General features: G+C 44.7%; 1 protein-coding gene across 1 annotated transcript in view; it reads left to right on the top strand.

Annotated features, from left to right (window-relative positions):
• Nucleotides 1-911: 911 nt before the first annotated feature.
• LOC121865548 (extensin-like) overlaps nt 912-21,560 on the top strand; it is a 101,455-nt gene continuing 80,806 nt past the window's right edge. The window contains exons 1-3 of the mRNA XM_042365064.1: nt 912-938; nt 1,414-1,556; nt 20,217-20,541. Coding sequence (XP_042220998.1) covers nt 912-938; nt 1,414-1,556; nt 20,217-20,541 — 495 coding nt within the window. The remainder of the gene's footprint in view (nt 939-1,413; nt 1,557-20,216; nt 20,542-21,560) is intronic.

Here is a 21,560-nt window from a genome sequence, read left to right on the forward strand (position 1 = left end):
CTAGCGGTATACGGTATTTGCATTATAAAACCACGAGAATAATAGATTAAAAATGGTAATTATTTCAAAACAGTACAAAATTGACTTAAAAATGGTATTGAGATAATTTTTTATTTTTTTTATTTATACAGTTGCTCATTTGACTTAAGTAAAGCCAACAAGACGGGGACCATAAACAACATTGTGAGGTATATAGTTCTCATGTTGACGTAATTCTCGTTCGTGAGGATTTTAAAATGCAGAATCGAGAAGAATTTTCTTTTGGTGTCATGTTATTTTTTTATCTCCGTGTATGTGTGTGAGAGAGAGAGAGAGAGAGAGAGAGAGAGAGAGAGAGAGAGAGAGAGAGAGAGACAGTATACCTTTCCGTGTCGCTTCTTCCTCTTCCTCCCACACATCCCCCCCTGTCAACTCTGTCCCTTTACTGTCACATTAACCACCTCCCCCAGCTCTTTCTCCCCGCCTCCTTATTCCTCCCCTACCCACCTATTCTCCACCCTCTCTCCCCATCTACCCCTTCCCTCCCCATCTTTTTTTCCCATCCGCACTTCCCTCTCTCCCCCACCCCTTCCTCTCTCCTCTTTCCCTACCACCCCTTTCTCCTTCTCTTCCACCTTTACCTTTTCTCCCCCACCTCCCCCCCACCCCTCTCTCCCCACCCCCTCCCCACCTCTCCCCCCACCTCCTCCACAGTTTTTTGGTCGTTTCCAGATGTCCTCCATCCACCCAAGACTCTAATGCTATTTTACTTTTCTTTCCTAATTCCTCCGCCATATTGTGTTCGACCCTTGCGTAACATAAGGACTACTCGGGGTTTTTCCTGTCTGTTCTGTCTGTGTCTGTCTGTTTTCTTCTCTATTAATTTATTTCTGTCTGTGTGTCTGTCTGTGAATCTATAAAACGTGTTAAAGATGGCCACTGTTTTGATAGACACATGTGTACGGGTCTGCTATAACACACACACACACCTGTACACACACCTGTAATAAGCTTCCTGGTGCTAATTAATCTCTCTATAATGTTTATGTTGACTCACCGTGTCACCCCCTCCCCCCCCAGACATACAAACACCATATGATCCCCAGGACTAAACACTTCACCGAGAGTCCTAGACGTATCCCGGCATTACGCGTCCTTCAGTCATTGAACTAGACAGATTTATTAAGCTTCAACTTTAATTTACTTACCTGCGACATCCACCTTTGTGTATGTGTGTGTGTGTGTGTGTGGGTGTGTGTGTGTGTGTGTGTGTGTGTGTGGGTGTGTTACTTTTTTGGTTTGTTTTTGTTTGTGGAGGAGGGGTAAGGGGTAAGGGAGGGGGTGGGGGTGCACTGTACCTTCAGGAGGTAATCTGTCAAGAGGAATTGCTGATTCTCTCCTACTCTTTCTCCTCCCTCCTGCTTCTCCCTGCAGTTCCCCCCCAGCACTCCACCCCCAGAGACCTCAGTTCCCCCAGAGAATCAGTTCCCCCAGAGAATCAGTTCCCCCAGAGACCTGCCCAGTCCCCAGAGACTCAGTTCCCCCAGAGACTCAGTTCCCCCCAGAGACTCAGTAAGGTAAGGTAAGGATGGAGAAAGGATATAACAAAACAGTCAGACAGTCAGACAGTCAGACAGTCAGACAGTCACACACACAGAAGAGAAGATGCAACTAATCTTTTCCAGTAGGTCGACTTCACCCTCATCCCTTCCCTTCCTCCCTCTTCCAACTTCCCTCCCCTCCAGCCTTCCTCTCACTCCCTCCACCCTCTGTCTCCCTCACCCCTCCACCCTCCCACCTACCAAGCAAACTACACAATATCACTTACAAAATGCTATGCCTCATTTCCCAGCCGCGGCGATGGGAATTAAAAGATAATTAAAAGAGATAAAATAAAATGATACAACCAAAAATAAGCAGAAAAAAGACGTAGAGGAATACATACACATTATTACACACATATTATCAATAACAATAATACTATAATCCTCAATATTCATTTTACCTGATATGACCAAACGGAGGCCCATTTTCCAATCTAATATTTTGGGTTCTCCGTTTCGTCCGATAATGACAACTTATAGAAATACTCTCACTTCAATTAGGACAAACTTGAAGGCATGGACGACGAGGCTCCTTCATGATATTTTTCTTGATTTTAATGGTAAGAAGGAATGATGATGTGTGCGTGTGTGTTTATGTGTGTGTGTGTGTGTGTGTGTGTGTGTGTGTGTGTGTGTGTGTGTGTGTGTGTGTGTTTTCTATGTGTGTGTGTGTGTGTGTGTGTGTGTGTGTGTGTGTGTGTGTGTGTGTGTGTGTGTGTGTATGTGTGTGTGTGTGTGTAATTGTCCTGTATCAACAAGTATAACAACATCCCACATCTCTTAAGAACCACAACATAACCCGATATTAATAACATTCAACTACAACACAAACCTTACATATTCCATTTTCTCCTTCGTTGAGTCATCCCAATGTACCTACTTCCTGATCTGACGGAGGGATGTTTTTATCGAGTGAGGGATAAGAGATAGCCAGAGAAGATTAACCACCCTAGCTTATCCTACCTGAAGATTAAACACCCTAGCTTATCCTACCTGAAGATTAAACACCCTAGCTTATCCTACCTGAAGATTAAACGCCCTAGCTTATCCTACCTGAAGATTAAACGCCCTAGCTTATCCTACCTGAAGATTAAACACCCTAGCTTATCCTACCTGAAGATTAAACACCCTAGCTTATCCTACCTGAAGATTAAAACACCCTAGCTTATCCTACCTGAAGATTAAACACCCTAGCTTATCCTACCTGAAGATTAATCACCCTAGCCATCCTTGCTGGCGAAGATTAAACACCTAGCTTATCCTACCTGAAGATTAAAACACCAGCTTATCCTACCTGGAAGATTAAACACCCTAGCTTATCCTGTACCTGAAGATTAACCAATTCAGCTTATCCCACCTGAAGATTAACCAATTTAGCTTATCCTACCTGAAGATTAAACACCCTAGCTTATCCTACCTGAAGATTAAACACCCTAGCTTATCCTACCTGAAGATTAAACGCCCTAGCTTATCCTACCTGAAGATTAACCACCCTAGCTTATCCTACCTGAAGATTAAACACCCTAGCTTATCCTACCTGAAGATTAAACGCCCTAGCTTATCCTACCTGAAGATTAAACACCCTAGCTTATCCTACCTGAAGATTAAACACCCTAGCTTATCCTACCTGAAGATTAAACGCCCTAGCTTATCCTACCTGAAGATTAAACGCCCTAGCTTATCCTACCTGAAGATTAACCACCCTAGCTTATCCTACCTGAAGATTAAACACCCTAGCTTATCCTACCTGAAGATTAACCACCCTATCTTATCCTACCTGAAGATTAAACACCCTAGCTTATCCTACCTGAAGATTAAACACCCTAGCTTATCCTACCTGAAGATTAAACACCCTAGCTTATCCTACCTGAAGATTAAACGCCCTAGCTTATCCTACCTGAAGATTAAACACCCTAGCTTATCCTACCTGAAGATTAAACACCCTAGCTTATCCTACCTGAAGATTAAACGCCCTAGCTTATCCTACCTGAAGATTAAACGCCCTAGCTTATCCTACCTGAAGATTAACCACCCTAGCTTATCCTACCTGAAGATTAAACACCCTAGCTTATCCTACCTGAAGATTAACCACCCTATCTTATCCTACCTGAAGATTAAACACCCTAGCTTATCCTACCTGAAGATTAAACACCCTAGCTTATCTACCTGAAGATTAAACACCCTAGCTTATCCCACCCAAGACAACCAATTTAGCTTATCCATCTGGAAGATTAACCACCCTAGCTTATCCCCACATGAAACAATTCCCAGCTTATCCTGTACCTGAAGATTAAACACCCTAGTTTATCCTACCTGGAAGATTAAAACACCTAGCTTATCCTACCCGAAGATTAACCAATTCCAGCCATCTTACCTGGAAGATTAAACACCCTAGCTTATCCCCTACCTGAAGATTGGGAAACACCCTAGCTTATCCCCACCTGAAGATTAAACACCCTAATGCATCCTACCTAGCATTAAACACCTAGCTTTATCCTACCTGAAGATTAAACACCCTAGCTTATCTCACCAAACATTAATTCACCCCAATATCCTTTCGCCTGAAGATTAAACACCCTAGCTTATCCTACCTGGAAGATTAAACACCTATTGTATCCTACCTGAAGATTAAACACCCCAGCTTATCCTACCTGAAGATTAAACACCCTAGCTTATCCTACCTGAAGATTAAACACCCTAGCTTATCCTACCTGAAGATTAAACGCCCTAGCTTATCCTACCTGAAGATTAACCACCCTAGCTTATCCTACCTGAAGATTAAACACCCTAGCTTATCCTACCTGAAGATTAACCACCCTATCTTATCCTACCTGAAGATTAAACACCCTAGCTTATCCTGTACTCCAGCAAAGATTAACCCAATCCCAATCAACCTAACCTAACCTAAACCTAACAACCAAACCTAACCTAACCTAACCTGGAGGTGGATCTCTAGGTGATTCCCTGAACTGCATTAAGCTGGGGAGAGGGAGGGAAGCAGAGGGGGGGAGAGGAGGGAAGTGAGGGGAGAGGAGGGGAGGAAGGGGGGACAAGAGGGGGAAGGAAGGAGGAGAGACGGTGAGAGGAGGAGGAGGGAAGGAGTGATATTAATTGGGTAGACTCCTAAGAGGAACTAACTACTGACTGTTTCTGGTGGCTGGTTACTGGTGTGTTAATACTGCCAGCTCTACTGTGGGAGGGGGGAGGAAGGGGGAGGGGACAGAGGGGGATGGGGATGGAGGGGAGGATGCCAAGGGGAGGGAGATGGCGGGGAGGGGGATGGGCAGGGGAGGGTAGTGCTGCCAGACGTGGTTTGAAGGTGGACATGTTTAAAAGTAAAGCACTAAACCCTTGAGTACGGGGGCTTAATCTCCTGAGTACAATGACTTTATCCTTTGAGTACGATAACTTAAACCTCTCGAGTATAATGACTTAATAGGGTCAACAAATACAAGTGATCTGAGCCCATCACCCACCACCTTGGTAAATACAGTAACGCCCCATCGAGTGTTCTATACAGAGAGCAATCCAAAACTCCCCCAGAAATATAAAGGTATTATATTCTGTCTCGTAAAGCAAAATATTGAATGTTTGTGTTGGATTTTATTTAATGGAAGCAAAATACCGGAACGTGGTGCCATATAATGAACTATAGATGCCATATAATCAACTATAGACGACATACATAAACTATAGACGCCATATTGTTAACTATAGATGCCATATATCAACTATAGACGCCATATTGTTAACTATAGATGCCATATATCAACTATAGACGCCATATTGTTAACTATAGATGCCATATAATCAACTATAGACGCCATACATAAATTATAGACGCCATATTCTGTATAAATCACAGTCTTTTCCCACTGGGTGTAACATTTCCCTGGGAATGAACATTTTATCCATTTTGTTGACATAGCATTTTCAGAGCAGTAAACATTTTTCCAGCAGGGGGCATTTTTCTAAGAGTGAGTGTTGGTCAGATCCCCAGACAAGCAGCGGATGACACGCCTCCTGCCTGACACACACGCCCCTACCTCTCCCCCCCCCCTCAACATAAACACACAAACACCTACACCTCGACACACACACACACACACGGGGCCCAAAGCCTTGTTTACTGTACCTAGAGCCCATCACCCATTTTCTAACAACACCCTCATAGTCCCCCCTCCCCTCTCCCATACCTAAGATAACATATCCTATAGAAAACGAGATGTAACGTTATCTTCACTACGACCCCACACATTACTCTTTTAAATAATTACAATACTACTTAATTTATGAAGACTTAATACTGTCATAGATCAAGTGATAAATGGGGTTTGTTTTCATTAGTAGGCTTTGTTTGGGGGGTTCCTCAGGGCACACTACTGACTCCTACACTATTCTTAATATATTACTCCATACAGATTAACACACACACACACACACACACACACACACACACACACACACACACACACACATCACGAGGGTAAAAATGGTGGACAAAATTGCACTGCTAATATCTCAACTCAATCAATTCTTCCACTGTTTAGCCACGACAAGAAATAAATATGGTTGAGGGTAATCTTTGAATATAATCTGCCTTCGTCATATACCCTCCCCGGAAAACAAAATAGGAAAACAAAATATGAAAATAAAAACACGACTATTTTTTTCCTTCCTTAGCACGGCAATGAGTAAGAAAATCTCCTCAAATCAAACAAGTACTAATTTTATTTTCCTTGGCACGGCAGAGGGCAAAGTAGGAAAATATATTAAGATCCAAACAAAACTATTTATCACTTTCTTGGATTTTCCTATTAAAAAATCTATATTCACCAAGGAGATTATCACCAGGAATTTCTTATTAATCTCCCTAAGGTAATATAACTCCAAACAAAACTATTAATTTTTTCTGTTTTTTTCCTAGGAATTTACACTTCAACGATCTACTTTTCCAGGAAGATACTTTTATTATTAAGCTTTCCAAGAACATACACAAAACTACACAGTATATAAATAAACTCCCTAAAGCTTTATATGTATGTACAAACAAAGGTATACTGTATATATATCACACAGCTAAGTAAAGAAAACACACACACACACACACACACACACACACACACACACCATTTATATCAGAACCTTGAGGCGCTGGTCTCTAATTTACACCATTACCTCGACTGCTACATTAAATATTTGCTTGTGGGTTCTTGAGTCATTACAAAGAATCATAAAGTAGCAGTGTTGTTAATAGCGTTTAAATGGCACAGTAAGATGACCTTCCTAAAGGGGCAATCAGGGGGCAATTAGTTTAAGCAAGGAGCGGGGGTCTTAACGTGCAGTACAGGTGTTCTTTGATATATAAATTGCTTTTCTAATGTTGACACGTCATTATAAAACACCTGTAATTGGTTGGTGTTGATGTTACCTTATTATTGTGCCTATTACACCTGTTGGCTGTCTATTTTGCACCTGACACGACCTTGATGTGCCTATTTCAACCTATTGACATGTTGATATTAAACTGTCAACCCTATTAAGCCCATTTCTGAACCAATGACCCATAAGATACACCAGAATTAACCCATTTATACCTACTGTATTGTGAGACACTACAACATCTACCTATTTCGTCCTGGGTCATTAAAGTTGTCACCAAAATACATAATTACTTACCAATTTCCTCTCTTTTTCCTATTTCGCTGTTACCTATTTCCTCTCTTCTTGCCTATTTCGCTCTAGGTCATAAATGCTGCCACTAAAATACATCACTATTTACCTATTGCCTACCCATTTCCTTCATATAAACAATTACCCCAAACTCTTCCAACACCTCGGAATGGTTTCAGATTCTTCTTTCATTTCTCAGATTACATAAGTATTTATAGCGTCCGAGAAGGTTGTAGTGGTAGTGTACATTAAACACAATTTACCCATTTACCCATTTACCCCTATACTTCAATTACTGTAATTCGTAATCATTAGTTCTCAAAGACTGTCACTGTACCTAAATTATTAAGAGAATTCCCGCCATTTGTCATATTTTCTGTTTACTATGTTGAGAATATACTATATACTATACTATACTTTCTATCTCTTTCTTTTTCCGGTTTTCTTTATCCTTTTCTGTTTTTTTCTCTCTATATATATATTTTTCTCGCTATTTAGTCGTGTTAAAAAAAAGTCCCTTCGCCTAAACTGACATAAAACCTGCTGCTGAATTATAGAACTTAGTGGGGTTAAACCTTTTCGGTGGTTTATTTTCTACATGAAGAGAAGTTTTATCGAGATGAAGTAAATCTGTCGTTAATTAAAGTACATTTCAACGTTTATTTTCTTATATAATTTTGTTTATTCCAATCGCTTCTGACACTATTACAACTCTAGTAGAAACAAGTGACTAGCGGGTGAGTTATCAATACAACATTTCCATTATTTTTGTATATTCTATCGTGATTTAGTGATTCTTATTTGGTTTAAAATGGTAATAATTCATGTCCCTTTAAAAATTATCACTATCAGAACCTGCAGGTATAAATATAGAAAGGTATTAACGGATGATAGGTGCTTGCGCGAGGTGATAGGCCAACGTAATTATCTGGCACTATATGAAGCCAACAGGTTATATTTGACACTTATAATATAGTTGTGAATATTGACTTCCTTATAACAATTCTTTATAGGTTTAGTTGTATATAATAGATACACACACGGTAGTAAGTATGTGTAAGTTTGTAAGTATGGAGATTTAAGCCAGATATGGGGTGAAACTATGTATAGGTTGAGTTAGGTGTTTCTTATACTTTTGAAATAGCTTTGTTTATCAGTCGTTTGACACACACACACACACACACACACACACACACACACACACACACACACACACACACACACACACACACACACACACACACACACACACACACACACACACACACACACACACACACACCCACACACACACACACACACACACACACACACACACACCCCACACACACACCACACACACACACACACACACACACACACACACACACACACACACACACACACACACACACACACACACACACACACACACACACACACACACACACACACACACACACACACACACACACACACACACACACACACACACACACACACACACACACACACACACACACACACACACACACACACACACACACACACACACACACACACACACACACACACACACACACACACACACACACACACACACACACACACACACACACACACACACACACACACACACACACACACACACACACACACACACACACACACACACACACACACACACACACACACACACACACACACACACACACACACACACACACACACACACACACACACACACACACACACACACACACACACACACACACACACACACACACACACACACACACACACACACACACACACACACACACACACACACACACACACACACACACACACACACACACACACACACACACACACACACACACACACACACACACACACACACACACACACACACACACACACACACACACACACACACACACACACACACACACACACACACACACACACAACCCCTGAGGTATATATATATATCCTCATGTGTTTTAGTCTCTGTTTATTTATTTTGTGACCGGAATTTAACATGGGCGTGGCGTGTTGTGGAACAGCTTACATTATACTTATTAAGGGATTGTGTCGTATTTTTTTTACTGGTTGTGATAAAATATTGCTATTGTTTACAGTCAAATGATATACTCTGAGAGCATTGGTGTTGGGTCTGTGTTTTATTGACTACTGTTTTGTTTACTGTTTGTTTCTTAGTTTGTTTATGTATATGGGAGATATAGCCTAACTTAATCCTAATTTCTCCTAACCTAACCTAACCTAACCTAACCTAACCTAACCTAACCTAATCTACTCTAACTTGTCCCAACCTGTTCTATCCCAGTCTACAATAAACCTAATCTAACCTAATTTAATCCTAGCCTAACCTAACCTACCACCACAAGTACCACCCCCTCATTACAAGCACCAACCACAACAAATTCTCACCACAAGCACTCACCACCAGAGACCCTCACCACAAGCACTCCCACCACACACCCCTCACCACAAGCACTCCCCACCACACACCTCACCACAAGCACTCCCACCAGAGACCCCACAACAAGCACTCACCACCAGAGACCCCACCACACACTCCCCACCACACACCCTCACCACAGCACTCACTACCACACACCCTCACCACACACCCCACCACACACCCCACCACAAGCACCCCACCACACACCCTCACCACAAGCACTCCCCACCAGAGACCTCACCACAAGCACTCCCCACCACACACCCCTCACCACACAAGCACCCCCACCACACACCCTCACCACAAGCACTCCCCACCACACACCCTCACCACAAGCACTCCCCACCACACACCCTCACCACAAGCACTCCCCACCAGAGACCCTCACCACAAGCACTCACCACCAGAGACCCTCACCACAAGCACTCACCACCAGAGACCCCACCACAAGCACTCACCACCAGAGACCCCACCACAAGCACTCACCACCAGAGACCTCACCACAAGCACTCCCCACCAGAGACCTGTACCACAAGCACTCCCCACCAGAGACCCTCACCACAAGCACTCACCACCAGAGACCCTCACCACAAGCACTCACCACCAGAGACCTCACCACAAGCACTCACCACCAGAGACCCTCACCACAAGCACTCACCACCAGAGACCCTCACCACAAGCACTCACCACCAGAGACCTCACAACAAGCACTCACCACCAGAGACCCTCACAACAAGCACTCACCACCACACACCCTCACCACAAGCACTCACCACCAGAGACCCTCACCACAAGCACTCACCACCACACCCTCACCACAAGCACTCCCCACCACACACCCTCACCACAAGCACCCCACCAGAGACCCTCACCACAGACCACCACGAGACCCTCACCACAAGCACTCACCACCAGAGACCTCACCACAAGCACTCACCATCACACACCCTCACCACAAGCACTCACCACCAGAGACCTCACCGCAAGCACTCACCACCACACACCCTCACCACAAGCACTCACCACCACACACCCTCACCACAAGCACTCACCACCAGAGACCCTCACCACAAGCACTCACCACCACACACCCTCACCACAAGACCCCCACCAGAGACCCTCACCACAAGCACTCACCACCAGAGACCCTCACCACAAGCACTCACCACCAGAGACCCTCACCACAAGCACTCACCACCAGAGACCTCACCACAAGCACTCACCACCAGAGACCCTCACCACAAGCACTCACCACCAGAGACCCTCACAACAAGCACTCACCACCAGAGACCTCACAACAAGCACTCACCACCACACACCCTCACCACAAGCACTCACCACCAGAGACCCTCACCACAAGCACTCACCACCACACACCCTCACCACAAGCACTCACCACCAGAGACCCCACCACAAGCACTCACCACCAGAGACCCTCACCACAAGCACTCACCACCACACACCCTCACCACAAGCACTCCCCACCACACACCCTCACCACAAGCACTCCCCACCAGAGACCCTCACCAAGCACTCACCACCAGAGACCCCACCACAAGCACTCCCCACCAGAGACCTCACCACAAGCACTCACCACCAGAGACCCTCACCACAAGCACCAGAGACCCTCACCTAAGCACTCACCACCAGAGACCTCACCACAAGCACTCACCACCAGAGACCTCACCACAGCACCTCACCACCAGAGACCCTCACAACAGCACTCACCACCAGAGACCCTCACCACAAGCACTCACCACCAGAGACCTCACCACAAGCACTCACCACCAGAGACCTCACAACAAGCACTCACCACCAGAGACCTCACCACAAGCACTCTCACCAAGACCCTCACCAGTACTCACCACCAGAGACCTCACCACAGCACTCACCACACACACCCTCACCACAGCACTCCCCACCAGAGACCTCACCACAAGCACTCACCACCAGAGACCTCACCACAAGCACTCACCACCAGAGACCTCACCACAAGCACTCACCACCAGAGACCTCACCACAAGCACTCACCACCAGAGACCACCACAAGCACTCACCACCAGAGACCTCACCACAAGCACTCACCACCAGAGACCTCACCACAAGCATCACCACCAGAGACCCTCACCACAAGCACTCACCACCAGAGACCTCACCACAAGCACTCACCACCAGAGACCTCACAACAAGCACTCACCACCACACACCCCTTACCAAGCACTCACTACCACACACCCTTATCACAAGCACTCCACCAGAGACCTCACAACAAGCACTCACACACACACCACCACAAGCACTCCCCACCAGAGACCTCACCACAAGCATTCTCCACCACACACCTCACCACAAGCACTCACTACCACACACCCCATGACAAGCACCCGCCACAAGCACACTCAGGCTCGACCAGTACACGCTCGTCAACAACAAGCAATATTAATGGTTTTATAAAAGCTGGATTTGTGCCTCTCACCCGAACTGTACACGTGAAATCTTTTTGTTGTAGACCGATGTAGTATTATTGGGCAGTGGTGGCTTTTTCTTAAATAGTATATTATTCTGTCATACATACATACATACATACATACATACATACATACATACATACATACATACATACATACATACATACATACATACATACATACATACATACATACATACATACATACATACATACATACATACATACATACATACATACATACATACATACATATACATACATACATGCAAAAAAGTTTACCTGAAGATTAATCACCTCAAGTTATTTCCCCCAGATGATTAAATAGCCTAATACTAACTTAACTTAACCCCAGGTAGTGTTAGAAAGGTGATTTAAGCTAGGGTGTGTAATCTTCAGGTGATCCCTTGTTTCAGAGGCCTGTAGTTGCTCATCATTAAGGACATTGTTACGAAATATTACATAAGAAAAATAATTTCTACTGCACAGGTGAGAAACAGGTGTGTACAGACCAGCCAGATGAGAAACAGGTGTGTACAGACCAGCCCAGGTGAGAAACAGGTGTGTACAGACCAGCCCAGGTGAGAAACAGGTGTGTACAGACCAGCCCAGGTGAGAAACAGGTATGTACAGACCAGCCCAGGTGAGAAACAGGTGTGTACAAACCAGCCCAGGTGAGAAACAGGTATGTACAGACCAGCCCAGGTGAGAAACAGGTGTGTACAGACCAGCCCAGGTGAGAAACAGGTGTGTACAGACCAGCCCAGGTGAGAAACAGGTGTGTACAGACCAGCCCAGGAGAAACAGGTGTACAGACCAGCCCAGGTGAGAAACAGGTGTGTACAGACCAGCCCAGGTGAGAAACAGGTGTACAGACCAGCCCAGGTGAGAAACAGTATGTACAGACCAGCCCAGGTGAGAAACAGGTACAGACCAGCCCGGTGTGAGAAACAGGTACAGACCAGCCCAGGTGAGAAACAGGTGTGTACAGACCAGCCCAGGTGAGAAACAGGTGTGTACAGACCAGCGCAGGGGGGACCGGTGGTAGAAGGGTACTGTCTTGCCTCGCATGCGAGATGCCAGGGTCTGATTCCCGGCCGGTGGAAGTTGTTTGACTTACTCTAGCCCCCATTAGTCCCTGTTCACCTAGCAGTAAAGTAGGTACCTGTTGTAAGTCGAAAGTTGCGAATTTGCATTCAGGAGTTGTTGAGCTCCAATAACTTGATGGCATAAACCACTGACTTCAGTCTTCTATGCCCTTGACTCTTCAGGCTTCTACGCCCTAACTCATGAGACATAGCAAGCATGAACTGCATGCTTCCCTGTTGGGCACTGAAACGCTTCTGCGCTTCACTTACACAAGGATGTAGGGGAGTGCCCAATAAAAAAAAGACCAGCCCAGGTGAGAAACAGGTGTGTACAGACCAGCCCAGATGAGAAACAGGTGTGTACAGACCAGCCTAGGTGAGAAACAGGTGTGTACAGACCAGCCTAGATGAGAAACAGGTGGCAGACCAGCCCAGGTGAGAAACAGGTGTGCAGACCAGCCCAGATGAGAAACAGGTGTGTACAGACCAGCCTAGGGTGAGGAAACAGGTGTGTACAGACCAGCCTAGATGAGAAACAGGTGTGTACAGACCAGCCCAGATGAGAAACAGGTGTGTACAGACCAGCCTAGGTGAGAAACAGGTGTACAGACCAGCCTAGATGAGAAACAGGTGTGTACAGACCAGCCCAGGTGAGAAACAGGTGTGTACAGACCAGCCCAGGTGAGAAACAGGTGTGTACAGACCAGCCCAGGTGACAAACAGGTGTGTACAGACCAGCCCAGATGAGAAACAGGTGTGTACAGACCAGCCCAGGTGAGAAACAGGTGCAGACCAGCCTAGATGAGAAACAGGTGTGTACAGACCAGCCCAGGTGAGAAACAGGTGTGTACAGACCAGCCTAGATGAGAAACAGGTGTGTACAGACCAGCCCAGGTGAGAAACAGGTGGTACAGACCAGCCCAGGTGAGAACAGGTGTGTACAGACCAGCCCAGGTGACAAACAGGTGTGTACAGACCAGCCCAGATGAGAAACAGGTGTGTACAGACCAGCCCAGGTGAGAAACAGGTGTGCAGACCAGCCCAGGTAATACAGGTATGATGACGTCACTCACCTGGGGAGAGACAAGAGACAGTGTTAGTATCAGTGGTATAATGATGGTATAATGGTGGTACAAGGATGGTACAATGGTGATAAGATGGTGGTACAAGGATGGTACAATGGTGATAAGATGGTGGTACAAGGATGGTACAATGGTGATAAGATGGTGGTACAAGGATGGTACAATGGTGATTAGATGGTGGTACAAGGATGATACAATGGTGATTAGATGGTGGTCAAGGATGGTACAATGGTGATGAGATGGTGGTACAAGGATGGTACAATGGTGATAAGATGGTGGTACAAGGATGGTACAATGGTGATTAGATGGTGGTACAAGGATGATACAATGGTGATTAGATGGTGGTACAAGGATGGTACAATGGTGATGAGATGGTGGTACAAGGATGGTACAATGGTGATGATGGTGGTACAAGGATGGTACAATGGTGATAAGATGGTGGTACAAGGATGGTACAATGGTGATTAGATGGTGGTACAAGGATGATACAATGGTGATTAGATGGTGGTACAAGGATGGTACAATGGTGATGAGATGGTGGTACAAGGATGGTACAATGGTGATAAGATGGTGGTACAAGGATGGTACAATGGTGATAAGATGGTGGTACAAGGATGGTACAATGGTGATAAGAGGTGGTACATGGTACAATGGTGATTAGATGGTAGTACAAGGATGGTACAATGGTGATGAGATGGTGGTACAAGGATGGTACAATGGTGATGAGATGGTGGTACAAGGATGGTACAATGGTGATAAGATGGTGGTACAAGGATGGTACAATGGTGATAAGATGGTGGTACAAGGATGGTACAATGGTGATAAGATGGTGGTACAAGGATGGTACAATGGTGATTAGATGGTGGTACAAGGATGATAATGGTGATTAGATGGTGGTACAAGGATGGGTACAATGGTGATGAGATGGTGGTACAAGGATGGTACAATGGTGATAAGATGGTGGTACAAGGATGGTACAATGGTGATAAGATGGTGGTACAAGGATGGTACAATGGTGATAAGATGGTGGTACAAGGATGGTACAATGGTGATGAGATGGTGGTGCAATGATGGTACAATGGTGATAAGATGGTGCAAGGATGGTACAATGGTGATGAGATGGTGGTACAAGGATGGTACAATGGTGATAAGATGGTGGTACAAGGATGGTACAAGATAAGATGGTGGTACAAGGATGGTACAATGGTGATAAGATGGTGGTACAAGGATGGTACAATGGTGATAAGATGGTGGTAAGGGATAACAATGGTGATAAGATGGTGGTACAAGGATGGTACAATGGTGATAAGATGGTGGTACAAGGATGGTACAATGGTGATGAGATGGTGAGACAAAATGTGACTCAGACGCTCACTAAAGATATAAGATATAAATTACCAATGTTATTACTACTACTACTACTACCACCACTACTATTACTACTACTACTACTACCACTACTACTACTACTACTACTACTACAACAATCATCATCCTTCACGTCGTCCATCGTCACAACAAAAAACCTTCCATAGTTACTTTGTTTTGATCACACGCACACAAACACGCACACAAACACGCACACAAACAAACACAGAGTAATTACTGATCCCCCCCTCTCCTACCACCGTCCTTCACCGTGGGGTATAATAACTGGTGGTGTTAATGGTTAAAGTCCCTTGGTAAATGCCTAGTTAATGTCGACCACCCTTGAGTCATTAAAACATGTGAACGATTTATATATTTTACCTGTAATAGATGGATAACATTAGGGGGGGGGAAGAGGAGAGGGAAGGAGGGGAGGAGGGAGAAAGGGAAGTAGGAAGAGGAGTAGGAGAGGAGGAAGGGAAGGAGGGAGAGAAGGATGGAAGGTAGAGAGGAAGAGATGGAAAGGGAAGGTTGAGGAAGGGAAGGAGAGTAAAGAGGAAGGAAGGAAGGAAGGAAGGAAGGAAGGAAGGGAAAAGAGAAGGGAATATCGAGAGAGAGAGAGAGAGAGAGAGAGAGAGAGAGAGAGAGAGAGAGAGAGAGAGAGAGAGAGAACTTGAAGGCCACAGGTTGACAAATCATTCACCAACTTTTCCATCAAAATTTCAAGTAAAAAAAAAAATCCCCTGAGTTGTGGGAGACACACACCAACTTGGCCTTGGTTTTTGTGCCTTTGTTGAAGAAAAACCCCACACACACGAGACAAAAGCGACCACGAGGACACGACAACAACAACAACATCGACGCTAAGAGGTGATTATTATATGTAATTTCACGTATTTAAAGTTCTGTGTGTGTGTGTGTGTGTGTGTGTGTGTGTGTGTGTGTGTGTGTGTGTGTGTGTGTGTGTGTGTGTGTGTGTGTGTGTAACGCCTGCTCTAAACCCATTACTTACACAGTTATTAAAAAATACAAAAGTTCAAAAATAGTGATGAACATTATTTTGAACATTTCCCCGTAATTAGATATACAAATAAGAACATTAAATACTACACAACAAGACTCAACAAGTTCACAAGTTCACCTGTCTCTCCACTCTCCACCCCCCACTTAGAAGTATTGAGAACCTCTGAGGGAGGAACCTAAAATGAACCCGTTAAATAAGTTCTGAGTTCTGACATTTCCACAAAGGGATAAAACTGAACCATTGAACTTTTGAGGACGAGGTTGGGTGAACGGGTCGTAAGGTTTAAGGTTTAAGTCAAGTGAAGGACCCGGTTTATTACGTCAGGTTGGTCTTCAAGTTACAAGGTTGGTTGCTTGTAGGAGGAGGAGGAGGAGGAGGAAGAGGAAGAGGGAGGAGGAGGGTGGAAGATGAGGGAAGAGGAGAAGAAGAGGAGGAGGAGGAAGGAGAGGGAGAGAAGATGAAGAGGAGAAGAAGAAGTAGGAATAAAGAAAGAAGGAAGAAGAGTGGGGGGTGAGAGAAGGAGGAGGAAGAACCAAATGAAATGAGGAAAAAGAAAAAAAAAGACTTGAGTTCAATGAACAGTATAAAGAAGAAGAGGATGGGATAGGCAGGGAAGAAGAAGGTGGGGGGGTAAGGATATCACAATAACCTAGCCTAGCATTGTCTAGCCTTTAATTAACCAACCCCAAACGTACTAACCTAACCAAACGTACTAACCTAACCCAACCAAACGTACTAACCTAACCTAACCAAACGTACTAACCTAACCCAACCAAACGTACTAACCTAACCAAACGTACTAACCTAACCTAACCAAACGTACTAACCTAACCTAACCAAACGTACTAACTCAACCTAACCAAACGTACTAAACTTAACCTAACCAAACGTACTAACCTAACCTAACCAAACGTAGTAACCTAACCTAACCAAACGTACTAACCTAACCTAACCCAATATACTCCTACCCTCCCCCCCCTCCCCTCTATCCAATATAAATACAATAATCAACATACACTGAATTATTTGGTCAATGCCACACACACCTGACTTACTTCTAAACGGTGGCTCTCAATTCCACGTAAAATAAATATTGATACCCACCCACCCCCCTGTGTGTGTGTGTGTGTGTGTGTGTGTGTGTGTGTGTTATTAATTTATTGTTAGTTGTAGTCTAATGTATTTGAAAACTCGATCTGTTTATCCATTTAAAGTGACTGACAGATAGAAATTAGTTCCTCTGATCGTTTTATTGTTTAGCTGTGAGAGATTATGGAACTGATAGAGTTATTTTTCACTCCATTCATTTATAAACATTATTTGATTTTTAGAGATTGTTATATAAATCATTAACTTTAACCCCCAGATGTGTGTATATTATATAAATCATTAACTTTAACCCCCAGATGTGTGTATATTATATAAATCATTAACTTTAACCCCCAGATGTGTGTATATTATATAAATCATTAACTTTAACCCCCAGATGTGTGTATATTATATAAATCATTAACTTTAACCCCCAGATGTGTGTATATTATATAAATCATTAACTTTAACCCCCAGATGTGTGTATATTATATAAATCATTAACTTAACCCCCAGATGTGTGTATATATTATATAAATAATTAACTTTAACCCCAGATGTGTGTATATTATATAAATCATTAACTTTAACCCCCAGATGTGTGTATATTATATAAATCATTAACTTTAACCCCCAGATGTGTGTATATTATATAAATCATTAACTTTAACCCCCAGATGTGTGTATATTATATAAATCATTAACTTTAACCCCCAGATGTGTGTATATTATATAAATAATTAGCCATTATTTACCCCGTCTTTGCCTTTTAGTTATATCACCCACCACATTGACCATATATATACAGCGCGTCTTTACTATATTAACCATGACTCCATTAACCTTGACCCCGTTATAAAGCACCACTGGGTCACCTTTAACCACCTTTAAAAACCAATCGGGACAAATTACAGGTAGGAACCATCTTCAAGCAGGTGACTAATTTAACCGGTGCTTCTGACGGCGGTGTCACTCCAGGCACTCACCTGTCGTCGCCTTCCCTCCCTGTCAGAGGTGTGTGTGTGTGTGTGTGATGCATTTATTACCGACTGTACTTAATCTTCTTTAAAAAAAATATGTTAACTCTCTCCTAGGGCTGATCACACCATCATCTCCTACCCACCACACTATCTCCTAGGGCTGCCCAAACCATCATCTCCCTACCCACCCACCACACCATCTCAGGGCCACCATCATCTCCTACCCACCCACCACACCATCCTAGGGCCCAAACCATCTCACCACCCACACCATCTCCTAGGGCTGTCCAAACCATCTCCCTACCCACCCACCACACCATCTCCTAGGGCTGCCCAAACCATCATCTCCTACCTACCCACCACACCATCTCCTAGGGCTGCCCAAACCATCATCTCTACCTACCCACCACACCATCTCCTAGGCTGTCCAAACCATCATCTCCTACCTACCCACCACACCATCTCCTAGGGCTGCCCAAACCATCATCTCCTACACCCACCACACCATCTCCTAGGGCTGCCCAAACCATCATCTCCTACCCACCCACCACACCATCTCCTAGGGCTGCCCAAACCATCATCTCCTACCTACCCGCCACACCACCTAGGGCTGCCCAAACCATCATCTCCCACCCACCACCACACCCCATCTCCTAGGGCTGCCCAAACCATCATCTCCTACCTACCCACCACACCATCTCCTAGGGCTGCCCACACCATCATCTCCCACCTACCCACCATACCATCTCCTAGGGCTGCCCACACCATCATCTCACCTACCCACCACACCATCTCCTAGGGCTGCCCAAACCATCATCTCCTACCTACCCACCACACCATCTCCTAGGGCTGCCCACACCATCATCTCCTACCAACCCACCACACCATCTCCTAGGGCTGCCCAAACCATCATCTCCTACCTACCCACCACACCATCTCCTAGGGCTGCCCACACCATCATCTCCTACCTACCCACCACAATACTTAGGGCTGCCCAAACCATCATCTCCTACCTACCCACCACACCATCTCCTAGGGCTGCCCACATCACAGCTCATGTACAGGTGTTAACTATAATCAATACACCCACCTACAGGTATACACCAATAAGCACATAAATCATTTTCAACACCTTATACTGAGACTGGATAAGCCACATTAATCTTCTTCTGTAATATTTAAATGTATCAAATTAATTTCCTCCAATAAATGAATCTTTTTGAAGGGGATAATTATAACTTTTGTGAGTTTTATTTATTGATCAAAAATAAATACTTTGATATACTTTTTTTATTTACCTTTTTTTAATTAATTGTATCTTTAATCATTATAAATTATCAAGTGTTCCTCAACGTCATAGGAATCTCAAAGTCGTTAGGTAATTTATGTCCATAGGTATCGTCACCGACCTGGCTCCCCTACGTCACCGACCTGGCTCCTCTACGTCACCGACCTGGCTCCTCTACGTCACCGACCTGGCTCCTCTACGTCACCGACCTGGCTCCTCTACGTCACGACCCGGACCCTACGTCCTACGTCCTCGTGCCGACCCTACTCCTCTACGTCACGACCTGGCTCCTCTACGTCACCGACCTGGTTCCTCTACGTCACCGACCTGGCCTCCGTCACCGACCTGGCCTCTCTACGTGCCGACTCGTCTACGTCACCGACCTGGCTCCTCTACGTCACTGACCTGGCTCCTCTGCGTCACCAGATACCAGTAAACAAACTCCCCCCTCCCAACGCCCTGATGATGAACTATATTAAAAGTGGCGCCTTGTCGACCTAACAGCTGACGGCACATCAAAGGACGGTGTTGCTGGCGGCGAGGTGACAGATGGAGGCGAGATTTCATCATTCCGTGAGATGACAGGTGAAGCAGGTGTGTACAGGTGACAGGAGAGACAGGTGTGTACAGGTGACAGAAGAGCAGATTATATTGGAAGAATGAGGCAGAGTGTGTACAGGGTAAAGGTAGAGGCAGGTGTGCACAGGTGATGGGAGACAGGTGTGTAAAGTGACAGAGGAGACAGGTGTGTACATATAACTCATCATCATACGACGTGATGTTGACTGTCTCACAAGATGTTGTTATTGTTGTTGTTATTGTTGTTGTTATTATTGTTGGTGGTTTGTCGACCTTCCGTGACGTCATATAAGAGAAATTAACATGTGTGTGTTAATTAATGTAACAAAATATACAATGACTATCAACTCGACCCACTACTATTATTACCATCACCACCACCACTACTATTATCACCACTACCACCATCACCTCTACCACCATCACTACTATTATCACCACTACCACCATCACTACCACCATCACCTCTACCACCATCACTACCATAATCACCTCTACCACCATCACCTCTACCACCATCACTACTATTATCTACCACCCCCATCTCTACCATCACTATATCACCTCTACCACCATCACCTCTACCACCACTACTTTCATTAATCACCACTACCACCATCACCTCTACCACCATCACCTCTACCACCATCACTACCATAATCACCTCTACCACCATCACCTCTACCACCATCACTACTATTATCACCACTACCACCATTACTTTCACCACCACCAGCACTATTACACCACCAGCACTATTACACCATCTCCACTACTACTATCACCACTACCACCATTCCCATACCACTACCCTACACCACCACTACTATCCCCCCCATCAACATCCGGCTTCTACCTCACCTTCACCCCTC

Source organism: Homarus americanus, unplaced genomic scaffold (genome assembly GCF_018991925.1).
Source record: "Homarus americanus isolate GMGI-L3 unplaced genomic scaffold, GMGI_Hamer_2.0 scaffold25483, whole genome shotgun sequence".
Lineage (NCBI taxonomy): Eukaryota > Metazoa > Arthropoda > Malacostraca > Decapoda > Nephropidae > Homarus > Homarus americanus.